This window comes from Mauremys reevesii, linkage group 23, assembly GCF_016161935.1.
Source record: "Mauremys reevesii isolate NIE-2019 linkage group 23, ASM1616193v1, whole genome shotgun sequence".
In the NCBI taxonomy this organism is placed as follows: Eukaryota; Metazoa; Chordata; order Testudines; family Geoemydidae; genus Mauremys; species Mauremys reevesii.
Window position 1 is genome coordinate 6,719,344 of NC_052645.1, and position 15,209 is coordinate 6,734,552.

At 62.9% G+C, this 15,209-nt stretch overlaps 1 protein-coding gene across 13 annotated transcripts in view; it reads right to left on the reverse strand.

The window, feature by feature from the left end:
• Window positions 1–4,315: 4,315 nt before the first annotated feature.
• Window positions 4,316–15,209, reverse strand: part of SCMH1 (Scm polycomb group protein homolog 1) — a 293,217-nt gene continuing 282,323 nt past the window's right edge. For all 13 annotated transcript variants that reach the window (XM_039511323.1, XM_039511319.1, XM_039511322.1 and 10 more), the window contains 2 exons: window positions 10,172–10,314; window positions 4,316–6,460 (listed from right to left, as the gene is read on the reverse strand). In XM_039511323.1, coding sequence (XP_039367257.1) covers window positions 6,335–6,460; window positions 10,172–10,314 — 269 coding nt within the window. In that variant the 3' untranslated portion in view covers window positions 4,316–6,334. The remainder of the gene's footprint in view (window positions 6,461–10,171; window positions 10,315–15,209) is intronic.

Sequence of the window (15,209 nt, forward strand, 5' to 3'; positions counted from 1 at the left end):
CGTGGGGCAAGGTGGAGGTGCCGGGTGAGGCGGATGAGGGGTGCCGGGGTGCAGGGAGTGAGGTGGGTGCTGGGGCGAGGTGGAAGTGGGGGCACTAGGGTGAGGGCTTATGCGGGGATGAGGTGGGGTGCCAGGTAAGGGCGGATGTGGGGTCAAGGCAGATGTGGGGTGCTAGGGCAAGGCGGGGCAGGGGTGCTGGGGCGAGGGGAACGTGGGGTGAGGTGCGGGTGCCAGGGCTACAGTAGGCACGGGGGTGAGGTGGGGTGCTGGGGTGAGGGGACAAAAGGGTGAGGTGGGGTGCTGGGGCCAGGTGGACGAGGGGTGCAGGGGAGGTGGGGCGAGGTGGGGGTGCCAGGGTGAGGCGGACGAGGGGTGCAAGGGGAGGCGGGGTCCCGGGCGAGGGAGAGACACGTGGGTGAGGTGGGGTGCTGCGAGGGAGTGCGGGGAGGTGGGGAGATGGGGTCCTGGGGTGAGGGGACAAATGGCTGAGGTGGGGCTGTCGGGGCGAGGGCAGATGAGGGGTGCAGGGGAAGGCAGGGGTCCCGGGACGAGGGGACACGGGGGAGGCGGGGCAAGGTGAGGGAGCTGGGGCAAGGGTGGATGAGGGGTGCAGGAGGAAGCAGGGGCGAGGTGGGGCTGTTGGGGTGAGGGCAGATGAGGGGTGCAGGGGAAGGCAGGGGTCCCGGGACGAGGGGACATGGGGGTGAGGTGGGGTGTCAGGGCGAGGGTGGACGAGCGGGTGCGGGGTCCCAGGGCGAGGTGGGGTGCCAGGGCGAGGCAGATGAGGGGTGCAGGGGACACGGGGTCCTGGGGCGAGGTGGGATAAGGGGATGAGGTGGGGTCCTGGGGCGAGGAGGGACACGGGTGGGAGGCAGGGGCAAGGTGGGAGAGCTGGGGCGAGGGCGGATGACGGGTGCAGGGGAGGCAGGGGCGAGGTGGGGTGCCAGGGTGAGGGCCGACAAGGAGATGCAGGGGAGGTGGGGTGAGGTTGGGGTGCCGGGCGAGGTGGACAAGGGTGCAGGGTGGAGGCGGGGGAGGTGGGCGATGTCGGGCAAGGGTGGATGAGGAGATGCAGGGGAGGTGGGGTGAGGTTGGGGTGCCGGGCGAGGTGGACAAGGGGGTGCAGGGGGGAGGCGGGGCGAGGTGGGGATGTTCGGGCGAGGTGGACGAGGGGTGCAGGGTGCAGGGGAGGCAGGGGTCCCGGGACGAGGGGACATGGGGGTGAGGTGGGGTGTTGGGGTGAGGCGGACGAGTGGGTGCAGGGGTAGGCCGGGGCAGGTGGGGTGCTGTGGTGAGGGCAGATGAGGGGGTGCAGGGGAGGCAGGGGTGCCGGGCGAGGTGGGGTGCCAGGCGAGGGCAGATGAGGGGTGCAGGGGACACGGGGTCCTGGGGTGAGGTGGGATAAGGGGTGAGGTGGGGTCCTGGGGCGAGGAGGGACACGGGGAGGCGGGGCAAGGTGGGGAGCTCGGGCGAGGCGGACGATGGGGTGCAGGGGAGGCAGGGGCAAGGTGGGGAGCTGGGGCGAGGGCGGACGACGGGGTGCAGGGGAGGCAGGGGTGAGGTGGGGTGCCGGGCGAGGCCGACGCGAGGAGATGCAGGGGAGAGGTGGGGTGAGGTTGGGGTGTCGGGGCAAGGGCCGACGAGGAGATGCAGGGGAGGTGGGGAGGTTGGGGTGTCGGGCGAGGGTGGACAAGGGGTGCAGGGGAGGCGGGCGAGATGGGGATGTCAGGGCGAGGCGGACGAGGAGGTGCAGGGGAGGCGGGGTGTTGGGCGAGGATGGACGAGAAGGTGCAGGGGAGGCGGGGCGAGGAGGGGTGCTGGGGTGAGGCGGATGAGGGGTGCAGGGGAGGCGGGGTCCCGGGACGAGGAGGGACATGGGGGTGAGGCGGGGGTGCCGGGGAGAGGGCGGACAAGGGGGTGCAGGGGGGAGGCGGGGGTCCCGGGGCGAAGGGGGACTAGGGGGTGAGGTGGGGGTGCTGGGGCGAGGGCGGACGAGAAGGTGCAGGAGGGAGGTGGGGGTGGACGAGCGGGTGCGGGGAGGCGGGGTCCTGGGGCGAGGGGGACACGGGGTGCCGGGCGAGGCGGACGAGCGGGTGCGGGGAGGCGGGGTGCCAGAGCGAGGGGGACACGGGGTGCCGGGCGAGGGGACACAGGGGAGGCGGGGTCCCGGGCGAGGGGGACACAGGGGAGGCGGGTGTGCCGGGCGAGGCGGTCAAGCGGGTGCAGGGGAGGCGGGGTCCCGGGCGAGGGGGACACGGGGTGTCGGGGCAAGGGCGGACGAGTGGGTGCGGGGAGGCGGGGTCCTGGGGCGAGGGGGACGAGTGGGTGCGGGGAGGCAGGGGTCCCGGGCGAGGGGGACGAGCGGGTGCGGGGAGGCGGGGTCCTGGGGCGAGGGGACACGGGGTGCCGGGCAGGGGGGACACAGGAGGGAGGCGGGGTCCCAGGGCGAGGGGGACACGGGGTGCCGGGCGAGGCGGACGAGTGGGTGCGGGGAGGCGGGGTCCCGGGCGAGGGGACGAGCGGTGCAGGGGAGGTGGGGGTGCCGGGCGAGGGGGACACGGGGTGCCGGGGCAAGGGAGTCCCGGGCGAGAGGGGACACGGGGTGCCGGGCGAGGCAGACGAGTGGGTGCAGGGGGAGGCGGGGGTCCCGGGGCGAGGGGGGGTCCCGGGGCGAGCGGGGGCAGAGCAGCGCAGCGATCATCTGTAGTCGTGGAAGCAGCGGAGAGAGGGTCAGGTCGGCGGAAGGAGCCGAGCCGCGCGGGAGGACGAGGGTTTCAGGGCCGGGGGCGGGGGTTGCTGCGGCTAACCCAGGGGCGACCAGCAAAGCTCCCCAGGGTGGGTGCCTCAGAGCACATCCCCCGCCGCCGAGGGGAACCAGCTCTGCAATCACAGCACCAGCTGCCAGCGCTGCTGAGCCTAGTCCTGGGACTGGCGCTGCCTCGAGCTCTGCGAGGGTCTCCCCTCCTGTCACCACGCCAGGAGGATCACGCCCTGGGAGGGGGCGGGGCGGGCGAGGCCAGAGGAAAGGCTGCCCCATTACTGGCTGTCACCTCCTGCTGGTCTGTGGCAAAATCAGTTCTCGGCCCAGCTCCTGAGACTGAGCAACCCCTTCCTGGCACCGCGACGCCACGTGCAGAACGCCTCAGCGGCTCACACAGCGGTGGGGCGGGAAGCTCGCCCCGCCCAGAGGCGAGGTGATAGCAGCACAGGGGAGGAATAGCTCAGTGGTTTGAGCATTGGCCTGCTAAGCCCAGGGTTGTGAGTTCAGTCCTTGAGGGGGCCACTTGGGGATTTAGCTGGGGTTGGTCCTGCTTTGAGCAGGGGCTGGACTAGATACCTCCTGAGGTCCCTTCCAACCCTGAGATTCTGTGACGTCACAAGTCCCCAAGCGTGAGCAATGCAGGGCACTTGGACCCTGCCTGTTCTGTGCCCCTCACCACATGGCTTTGGTGATGAAATCCCAACAGGGAGTTGCCCTGGACAAGGCAGTTGGGGCACTGGGCAGCCGCCGTGGGAGGCTCTGCAGCCGAACAGCCAGGGAAAGGAGCTCTGGGCAGGGAAGGTGCATGGCTGGCGTGCTGGGATGCGCAGGATGTGTGGCCAGACATTCTGGTGGAAAGAGCCCCCTGTAAATCGACTGCACTTACCAGAGCAGGTCTGGGATTAGAGCTCCCTGTGCAGCCCAGCTTGGCCAACACTCTCACCGGGCCCAGCGTTGCAACAGCAGCACACAGAGGAGGGAAGCAGGGGCCAGGCAACGCAGCAAGTACCCCAGCTCATTCCCCACCTCACAGCTCAGGCCTGGGAATGACTGGCCTGCTGCCTGTCAATTACCTGAGATGCCTGGGGCTCCCCCAGGTGCAGAAGGAGGTGATGAGAGGGGCAGAAAAGACAATGACAGAGTATAAAAGGATTCAGGGATTAATCACAATCTACTACTGGGAACTTCAGTTCTGTGATCCCAAGTCAGGCGAGCTGCTGCTGCAGGCAGACAGCTCTCCCAGACTGGCCGGGCAGCTTCCTTGGGTTGCATTGGCTGCAGTAGTTTCAAAGGTGTAAATACTCAGGAGCCGGATGTACAAATCATGGAGGAGCAGGACTGGGCTGGAGCCTGCCAATGGCTCATTCCTATCTGTATGTGCCTGCAGCCTCCGGCAGAACATGCTTCCAGCAGCAGAGAGCGCCCTCCCTCGTGGAGAAGCAACTGTGCAGGGGCAGACCCCTGCTCGCCTTGGGTGCGGAGCTCCCTGGTTGCATGGGGGGCTGACAGCCCTGTAGAATGGGCCTCTCTAACCACCTGACAAAGCCAGCCAAGGAACGTGGTTATTCTTTTATTTATAAACAACTCAACATAAAGTAAGTGCAGAGGAGAGCGCTGGCTGCACTGCATTGGGACCTGCCTGAGAGAGGCCCGTCTGCAGCCGGACAGCAGCAAAGGAAACGTGAAAACCAAGGAGGAGGTTTCTGTGCTGCCGCTGGCCATGGGACAGCGACGAGGCCGAGCCCCTCGCCCGGTTCGTCATGCTGTGCTGGGGACAGCCGCTAGGATTTAGCAGAGACCTTGTTTTACAAATAGCCTTTTATTACGTTTGGGTTTTCTTTCCAATTTCCCCTTAGGGGTAAAGCAGAGCCACATAAGAGCTCCCGTGGCACTCTGACCCAGGGAGCCCCTGGCGGGGGGAGGACAGACGGCAAGAGGGAAAGGCAGGAGAGGAAAGAAGTGCTTGTGATGGACATTTCCCTACAGCCTGTCCCTTTGGGCCATGTTCTCAGCGTATGGCTAGCAGGCCAGTGCTCAAGCCCCACCCTGCCCTCGGAGCTGACTCATGGGCACACCAAGAGGCATGGCAGCTCTTCCCTCTGCTTGTCACATACCAGGCAGTGAGATTGTGCGGGGTATTACCCAGCCCTTGTTTTCCATTGCAGGGCTCTAACAGCTGTGATGAAGAGCCTGCTCCCATCGGAGTTCATGAAAAAGTTCCGTTGGCTTCCTAGGGAGCAGGTTCCTGCCCCATGGCAGGTGCAGGGCACCTGGCTAGGTTCTTCTCCACCTCATTTCTCTACAGCTGCAGCAACTCAGACATGGGACAGTGGGTCACTGCTCAAGTGCCATCACAAATAAATACATTAAACAGCTTGAAACAAGCTGTGCCGGGCGGGAGCTGGGACAGGCCCAGGAAGGGCAGAGAGAGGGACGCCTTCCCCGAACTTGTGATCCTGCTGTCACACAGCCAGCCCTGGTCACACACCCCTGGAACCTGCTGATGGTTGACAGAATGAAATGGAGAGGTAAGGCCATTCTAACAGTACCATCTGGACAGACGAACCTTTACATTGCTGGGTAAAGAGCTCTGAGGGTTGCGATTTCATAATAGATACAAAAACATTTCATTGTTGTTTCCTAAACAGATGACACCTTAAAAAGAGAGAATTCAACAGGGCGCCCAGCCCTCCTAGCCCACAGCCCATGCTAACTGGGAAGGCATCAGTCTGTGTCTGCCCCAGCTGAGCTTCCCTCCTTGTCAGAAATAAATACAAAGGAATTGCCACCTTGGCATCGCCAGCATGAGGAAGTCCACCAGCTACGGGCCCCCGGGGCAGGAGGAAAGGCTGCTCTGTCAAGACAGCAGGACTAGCAGGCTTGTGTGACCATGCTCTGGGCTGCAGTCCCCGGCACACAGCCCTTCACAGAAGGCTGGGAACAGGGTGCACAGTCTTTTAAGCTTGCCATAGTGTTACTCCAGGAGTTGGGTTCTCACAGCCTGTCCTGCCCAGCCTGGCATGGCGGCATGGAAAATGCCAGCAGCGTAGCATCTGCAGCAGAGCTGTCCATCTGATATAGAGCGAGGAAACAAGGCTAGGCCGGACCAGACAGCCAGGAGAGACAAGGGAACCGGGGCAGAGGAAAGACATGAGAGAGTCGCACTCCTGCAGGGGAACAAAGGAGAAAGGATCCAGCACCACAGAAGCCCAGGGCGCTGAAGAACTCTGCGAAACACAGCGTGTCTTCGTCCCCTTGGGTGCAGAGGGACTGGGCTCTGCAGTCGAGCGTCAGCGCAGGAGCACGGAAAGGGTTCGTCTGTTTGCGTCAGGAAGTCCATGAGTCAAGCTCTGTTTGGTCCCTGGGGAGCCAACAAATTGTCTGTCTCCCTTCACGTGCCCACTGTGCTCCTGACAGTGGAGGGGGGGGGTTGGTGGATCCATGTAGTGATCTGCAGGCGTTTCTGGGCCGTGTCTGCCGGCGGTGTATGCATGCGTACCAGTCTGCAGGGGGGCGCGACTGGCTGTGGCCAGGAGCCCGGCATTCTCATGGGCTGTCCCGCAAACAGTCCTCTCAGAACTTGCCTTGCTTAAGTTTGTCGATGTGGTAGGTGAGCTTCAGCGCCGGACCCAGCTTCAGCCCCATGTACTTCATCATCATGTCGCTCCGCAGCAGGAGCATGGCTTTGCCGTCAATCTCCTGGCACCAGGGAGCAAGAGAAGGTCAGCGTTAGCGAGGCCTGCTCTGCCCTGCAAACCTGGCACTGCCTGGCGCCATCACTAGCCCCAAATCACTGCCAGGCTTAGCCAGGGCACCCCTGGAACTCACTCTCCCAAGAGTACCGTGGGGGCGGCACTAAAGGACGCTGGCGCCAGGGCTGGGCAGGTTTTCCTTCCCTACAATTCACTAGGTTCTTATAAACCCCATGGGAACACTCGACTGACGCCAGCCCAGCAAGCGTCTGTGTCAGCCATTCCCAAGGCTTTCCCTCCCTACTCACTGCCCTGCAGCTCCCACCAACCCAGCCCAGCCACTCCGACGGGCAGGAATCCTTCCCACCTGCCCGCCCTGGGCCCAGCGAGAATGACCCGACATACCGGGGGGCAGGTAATTCCTACTGTGAGGCTGGCTCCGGTGGCACTGCCTGGTGGGGAGGGGCTGCCGTTTAGAAGGAGAACGACAGGGTCCAAGAGAGCAGGACATTCCTTGCAGTGACACCCTCCGTCTCCCCCCCTCATCCTCAGCCCCACAAGGAAATCACAGCTGCTAAATCTTCCTCTGTCTGCTGCCTCTCAGCTCTCCCCCGGGGGCTGATCAAGGACACTCAATGCATGCCATGGCTGGGGCTGTTAGACAACAGGGATGGTTTGCTCCATTCATAAGGGGGGACCGGGGGTATTTGAGGGCTCTCGGGGCATGCACTAAAGCAGCTCGAAGCTGTGGTCTGTGGCCCATGGGGGCTGTTAAAGACCCACCTGGCTGCCCACATGATACTGACTCCCCCCCCCACCCTTTGTTTCCAGCTGTTCCTAAAGATACCCAGGTTTGTCCCTGCAAAGAGCAGCCTCACGTCTCTGTGAAACCAGCGAGAAACAAGGCTCTTGTAGCCACTACTGCGTAGGAGGAAGTCAGGAAAGAGAATGTGCCTCCTGCCACGCCCAGGCGGAACCCCGCTTCCATGTCAGCCATTGCTGTGGTGCCACGCGCAGGTGGGTGACTGCCAGGGGAAAGGGAAGTAACATGCTGGATGCTTGGGGCCTTGTCAGGTCTGGGCAGTGGCTGCTAAACCCCAAGTTTCTGCCTTTTCCCTTCACTCCTGAGGAAGGGCTGGCAGCGTGCAGTGGGGGTTAGCAGGGAAAGCCGACATGCCCCCCCAATGAACTCTGAAAGTACAAAGGTGAATGTGATCATGAAACTGATTAAACAGCTACTCTGAGGACTCCCACAAGACAGCCGAACAGGGATGTTGGCTTGTGTCAACACCAAATTCCATCCCACAAGCACTTTGGGCTTGTGCTATTTTGAGGAGTAGAATGAATTACTTTATGGGCTTTGTCTAATGATGTTTTCATCTTCAGATTCCCCCTCTGTCCCTCACTCGGAGAGAAGTCTGTCCAAAGACGGGATTTAAAATCCTGGTTCTTCTGAGGTGGGTCTGTCCAAGAGACAGGCCAGAGCCAGCCAGGGTGCAATGCTGCTGGAGTTCTTTACTTCCCATGGTTATTAACTGCATTAACCTGCACTTTTGTAGCGCCTTTCACCCAAGCATTTCACACACTTACAAGCATCACTCACTTTAGCCTCCCTGCACCCCATGCACGGGAGCCAAAGGCTGCCCTCCCCGTTCAGCAGTGAGCAAACAGAGGCATGGACTGATCAGGGGAGTTGCCTAAGGCCACACAGCGGATCTGTGGCACAGCCAGGAATTGAACCTTGGCCTCCTGACTCCCAGTCCAGTGCCTTAACCCCACAATTGTTCTCCTTTGTTTCGGGTTTATTTACTATCCCCCACCTCCCCCGATCTAGCCCTTCCTGGGCAGCAGGCAAAGCTCTCCCAGTGGGAAGAGGAGCTGACCGGAATCACTACTTGCTTCCACGAGACCTAAGGCTCAAAGCACTGCTGAGGGGCTGCCTGCATTGAATGCTGAGCATGGGTGAGCTGATACAACTGTCAGCTCACCCCAGGGTGGCCAGACACAAACATCAATGTCCCCCCCTTTAATTTCAGGCTGTAGCCTAAGGGAACAAACATTCAACCCCCTCAGCAGCAGGTCTCTGCCTGGCAGGGGCAGGTTTCTGGAAAGGCTGAGCAAGCTTCACTTCCTGTGATTCCCCCCGCTGGAGGCAGAGTCCGGCTACAGTCCACATTGTCAGCCAGTCCCACACCATGTATGTCAAACGTGCCTGAGGCGTGAAACCTGAGCTGGACAAAACCCTCCCTCAGCGCGAGAGGGTGGGAACACCCAGTTCCAAGTGACTGAAGAATCACTTCTGAGCACGCTCAGTGGGCATCTGCTAAATTTAGCAACTTATTACTGGCCCCCACCTTGTGACATCATCACTCATCATTCTCTGTGCCTGGCTAGGCCACGAGCTCTGAAGGGACAAGAGGCTGCCAATGGGACAGTTTCCAGGGGGCAGATTTTAGATGCCTCACTGAAACACACACACAAAAATCCTCTAACAAACAACCACTCAACCTAAACCCAACCAACAGCTACTGTGATTTGAGGGCTCTGAAACTTTCGGTCCAATCTGCACTATCCTGCAAATAGTCACTTTTTTTTGTCATGAAAACATTTCTCAGAACTGTAGACCCAGCGCCTGTGGCGTTAACTCTTGGTAAAGCACCAGGCACTCTTCTCATATAATTTGAGAAGTATCTTCCCATTTCAGAGCCATCTGTACTGTCAACTGATAGAAGTGTCTCCCACCAAGCAGCAGCAGCTGCCAACGTGCCTCCTCAAACGGACGAGATCACGAAATTTAAGAAAGTCACCAGCAGTCAGGACATGCAACTTTCAACCTGCAGCTGCAACCTGCCCTCAGGGAGCGTAAGGCCTGCTGGGGATTCCAGCCCCATTCCCGGAGAGCACGTAAGCATCTGAGTAGCACCACTTGGAATTCAGCATGTGCTTAAATGCTCTGCTGGAACACGGCCAGGTGCTCAGCACCTCCCAGGTTCAGGTGCACGCAGCACGGTCTTGTCTTGTTTTTCTGGCTGCACCTGCATTACCATTTAGGATGTGAAAGGATAGTAGAAAGTAACAAAGTGCCTGCTGGAACCTTAGGGCTGGGGTTTCCACCCTTGTTGTAATTTTAACCATATTACTGAATTACTGCAGGGTTTTACATTTAACAGAGCTACACAAAGACACACAAACCTGTCCTGTGGGGGAGGAAGGGTCTTTTGACCAGCAATTTGCTGTCATTCAATGGGATTCACCATGAAGGAGACATTTCCCTGCAGGGGAGGTGCATTTCAAGGTTCCAGGAGTGACCATTATTTCAGTAAAGGGAGTAAATAATAAGTGGCACAGGCTTTTTCGGTGCTGAAGACTCTGGGTCCGATCCCAGCTGAGAGCTGGAATGCCTGCCCAGGTTCACAGCCTTGGAGAGCTTGTCAATGCTCTGCCCTGTCTCTCAGGAGATACACACAGATGTTTACATCACTTGAGGAAATGATGCCACCTCTCACCGGGGCAAGGCTAGGTTAGATCTCTCCAAACACAGCCCTAGTAAAGGTATATTGGAGGTGACCCTGCACTGGCCAGAGAGCTGGACATCAGCATCTAACTGGGCTTTTCTGCCTCCATCTCTATGACTGTGAGAGTTAGCGTCACTGGAGCACCCTGATTTACACCGGGAGTATCCGGCCCTCCAGCTGGACATACACACAGATATATTTACGTGTTTTCGAAAGAGATCAGCATGGGGTCCCAGCTGTGGGTCAGCTTCTCGTACGAAATGCATCACGTCCTCCACTGTCCAGGAAGAGGGGTCTCGGCTGTTCAGCCGGGAGGTGTCTCTAAGTCCTAGGTATCTATCAGACCCTGAAGAGTGAGACAATGAGAGAGAAACAGTTAGAGCATCAGCATTCTGGCCGATGTCAGCAAGGTGCTGGTGAGGATAGTGCTGGGGTGCAAGGGTGGAGATCAGCACAGTGCTGAAATAGACATGGGCTGGGAGCTAGGGCTGAGGACAGCAGTGTGGTAGCATGGACGGGGGTGGGATGAAGGCTGAGGGCAGCAGGGCGCTGGGGCGGATGGGGGCGGGATGAAGGCTGAGGGCAGCTGGGCACTGGGGCAGATGGGGGCGGGATGAAGGCTGAGGGCAGCAGGGTGCTGGGGCGGACGGGGCGGGATGAAGGCTGAGGCAGCAGGGCGCTGGGGCGGACGGGGCGGGAATTAGGGCTGAGGGCAGCAGGGTGCTGGGGCGGACGGGGCGGGATGAAGGCTGAGGGCAGCAGGGCGCTGGGGCGGGCGGGGCGGGATGAAGGCTGAGGCAGCAGGGCGCTGGGGCGGACGGGTGGCGAATTAGGCTGAGGCAGCAGGGTGCTGGCGGACGGGGCGGATGAAGGCTGAGGGCAGCAGGCGCTGGGGCGGACGGGGCGGGATGAAGGCTGAGGGCAGCAGGGCACTGGGGCGGACGGGTGGGGAATTAGGCTGAGGGCAGCAGGGCGCTGGCCCGGACGGGGGCGGGATGAAGGCTGAGGGCAGCAGGGCGCTGGGGCGGACGGGGGGGGGATAAAGGCTGAGGGCAGCAGGGCGCTGGAGCGGACGGGGACGGGGGATGAAGGCTGAGGGCAGCGGGGGGCTGGGGCGGACGGGGGCAGGATGAAGACTGAGGGCAGCAGGGCGCTGGAGCGGACGGGGGAGGGTAAATAGGGCTGAGGGCAGCAGCGCGCTGAGGCAGAAGGGGCGGGATGAAGGCTGAGGGCAGCAGGGCGCTGGCGCGGACGCGGGCGGGATGAAGGCTGAGGGCAGCAGGGCGCTGGAGCGGACGGGGGCGGGGAATTAGGGCTGAGGGCAGCAGGGCACTGGGGCGGACGGGGGCGGGGAATTAGGGCTGAGGGCAGCAGGGCGCTGGACCGGACGGGGACGGGGGATGACGGCTGAGGGCAGCCGGGCGCTGGCGCGGACGGGGGCGGGAAATTAGGGCTGAGGGCAGCAGGGCACTGGGGCGGACGGGGGCGGGGAATTAGGGCTGAGGGCAGCAGGGCGCTGGGGCGGACGGGGGTGTTGAATTAGGGCTGATGGCAGCAGGGCGCTGGGGCGGATGGGGGTGTTGAATTAGGGCTGAGGGCAGCAGGGCGCTGGGGCGGACGGGGACGGGATGAAGGCTGAGGGCAGCAGGGCGCAGGGGCGGACGGGGGCGGATGAAGGCTGAGGCAGCAGGGCGCTGGGGCGGACGGGGCAGGATGAAGGCTGAGGCAGCAGGGCGCTGGGGCGGGATGAAGGCTGAGGGCAGCAGGGCGCTGGGGCGGACGGGCAGGGAATTAGGGCTGAGGGCAGCAGGGCGCGGGGGCGGACGGGGGCGGGGAATGAGGGCGGAGGGCGGCAGGGCGCGGGTGCGGACGGGGCGGGATGAAGGCTGAGGCAGCAGGGCACTGGGGCGGACGGGTGGGGAATTAGGCTGAGAATGGCAGGGTGCTGGGGCGGACGGGGCGGGATGAAGGCTGAGGGCAGCAGGGCGCTGGGGCGGATGTGGGCGGGATGAAGGCTGAGGGCAGCAGGGCCCTGGGGCGGACGGGGGCAGGATGAAGACTGAGGGCAGCAGGGCGCGGGGGCGGACGGGGCGGGAATTAGGCTGAGGGCAGCAGGGCGCTGGCCCGGACGGGGGCGGGATGAAGGCTGAGGGCGGCAGGGCACTGGGGTAGACGGGGGTGGGATGAAGGCTGAGGGCAGCAGGGCGCTGGAGCGGACGGGGGCGGGGAATTAGGGCTGAGGGCAGCAGGGCGCTGGAGCGGACGGGGGCGGGGAATTAGGGCTGAGGGCAGCAGGGCGCTGGACCGGACGGGGACGGGGGATGAAGGCTGAGGGCAGCAGGGCGCTGGGGCGGACGGGGGCGGGATGAAGGCTGAGGGCAGCAGGGCGCGGGGGCGGTCGGGGCGGGAATTAGGCTGAGGGCAGCCGGGCACTGGAGCGGACGGGGGCGGGGAATTAGGGCTGAGGGCAGCAGGGCGCTGGGGCGTACGGGGGCAGGGAATTAGTGCTGAGGGCAGCAGGGCGCTGGCGCGGACGCGGGCGGGATGAAGGCTGAGGGCAGCAGGGCGCTGGGGCGGTCGGGGGCGGGATGAAGGCTGAGGGCAGCAGGGCGCTGGGGCGGTCGGGGGCAGGATGAAGGCTGAGGGCAGCAGGGCGTGGGGGCGGGATGAAGGCTGAGGGCAGCAGGGCGCTGGGGCGGACGGGGGCAGGGAATTAGGGCTGAGGGCAGCAGGGCGCTGGGCGGACGGGGCGGGATGAAGGCTGAGGGCAGCAGGGCGCTGGGGCGGACGGGGCGGATGAAGGCTGAGAGCAGCAGGGCACTGGGGCGGACGGGTGGGGAATTAGGGCTGAGAATGGCATGGTGCTGGCGCGGACGGGGCGGGATGAAGGCTGAGGGCAGCAGGGCGCTGCGGCGGACGGGGACGGGATGGAGGCTGAGGGCAGCAGGGGGCAGGATGAAGGCTGAGGGCAGCAGGGCGCTGGGGTGGACGGGGGCGGGGCATTAGGGCGGAGGGCAGCAGGGCGCTGGGGCGGACGGGGGCGGGAGGAGGGCGGGGGGCAGCAGGGCGCGGGGGCGGACGGGGGTGGGATGAAGGCTGAGGGCGGCAGGGCACTGGGGCGGACGGGGTGGCGAATTAGGGCTGAGAACAGCATGGTGCTGGCGCGGACGGGGGCGGGATGAAGGCTGAGGGCAGCAGGGCGCTGGGGCGGACGGGGGCGGGATGAAGGCTGAGGGCAGCAGGGCGCTGGGGCGGACGGGGGCGGGGAATTAGGGCTGAGGGCAGCAGGGCGCTGGGGCGGACGGGGGCGGGATGAAGGCTGAGGGCAGCAGGGCACTGGGGCGGACGGGGGCGGGGAATTAGGGCTGAGGGCAGCAGGGCCCTGGGGCGGACGGGGGCAGGATGAAGACTGAGGGCAGCAGGGCGCTGGCCCGGACGGGGGCGGGATGAAGGCTGAGGGCGGCAGGGCGCTGCAGCGGACGGGGGTGGGATGAAGGCTGAGGGCAGCAGGGCGCTGGCGTGGATGGGGGCGGGATGAAGGCTGAGGGCAGCAGGGCGCTGGGGCGGATGAGGGCGGGGAATTAGGGCTGAGGGCAGCAGGGCGCTGGGGCGGACGGGGGCGGGGAATTAGGGCTGAGGGCAGCAGGGTGCTGAGGCAGACGGGGGTGTTGAATTAGGGCTGATGGCAGCAGGGCGCTGGCGTGGATGGGGGTGTGATGAAGGCTGAGGGCAGCAGGGCGTGGGGGGGGAATTAGGGCTGAGGACAGCACGGCGTGGGGGCGGACGGGGGTGGGAGTTAAGGTTGATTTACCCCCTCCCTGGTTTGTGTCTCATCCTTTCTGAACCATTGCCAGACACCATGTTAAGAACGCACCTGCCAGGGCCTGAGCTGTCCCTTTTCTCTTGCAGGGTCAAGACAGCACCCTCCAGTTCTCCCTAGAGCTGCAGGCTCCCCTCCTCCAACCCCCTCCAGGTGCCTGTGACCATATCGCCTCCTGCCTCTCGTCTGATTCTTCTGCCCTCCCCTCACGGCCCCAACAGTCCCTGCTCAGCATGGTGTCCCTTGCGCCCAGCTGCGTTTCCAACTACTACCCCATCTCCCTCCTCTTCTTCCTCTTCCCAATTCATTCAGTGCATCATTCACAGCCGCTGTTTGCAGCTCCATTCTGGAATCTGGATTCCGTCCTTGCCAAGGGCTCCGACAGCCTCCCGTTGGCCCGGCTCCACCCTCATCCCATTCGCCTGCTCTGCTGCTCATCACACTGCTGAGCACTTCCTCTTTGCTGACATCATGTCATCAGAGACACCTTCACTCTGCTTCATCCAGCCCAGCTGGTGAGGTCACCCTCCTTGCCTACCGTTCTGACCCCCAGCCTGAACGCCGAGACTGCCTCCCTTCTAGACTGGATAAGCTTCAGAGCTTGTGCAATTACTTTCAGGGTCTCACAAAACTCTGTCCCTGCTTACTTATCCACTCGTTTCTTATCAAGTCCAGGCCCCTGGGAACTGCTGGGATGGGGTGGAAAGGGGGCTGAATTACAGAGGGAGGATGGCAAATGTATCACATTTGTTAAACAAAAGCAGAACAAGGACAGTGAACATTAGCCTGATCACTCTAATCCTGTGTTATACTCACTTCCCGCACCCAGCATCTTCCTTTGTCCTTTGAGCTCTTTGGGGCAGGGACTTTCTGGGTGTTTGGGAAGCTCCTACCACAGTGATCCCCAAACTTTATACCTTTTGCCCCCCTTACCACACCCACACCCCCTCCACTCCCCAAGCTGAGGCTGCAGCTCGGGGGGGGGGGAGAGGAGACAGATGGGGTAAGGAGGTCAAGACTGGGGCCATAGCTGAGGGTGGGGTCGGCAGCTGAGACACCGGCAGCCTGGACCCTGGCAGCTGGGGCCAGCAGAGCTGGGTGGCACTCCCTTCCTGCTCACCATGGGCCCAGCCATGCCCCTCAAAAGTTCCTCCGCACCCCCCCGGGGGTGCGCACACCATAGTTTGGGGACCTCTGTCTCATAGACTCATAGACTTAAGATCAGAAGGAACCATTATGGTCATGTAGTCTGACTCCTGCACAATGCAGGCCACAGAATCTCACCCACCCACGCCTGTAACAAACCCTTAACTTATGTCTGAGTTATTGAAGTCCTCAAATCGTGGTTTAAAGACCTCAACGTGCAGAGAATCCTCCAGCAAGTGACCCGTGCCCCACGCTGCAGAGGAAGGCGAAAAACC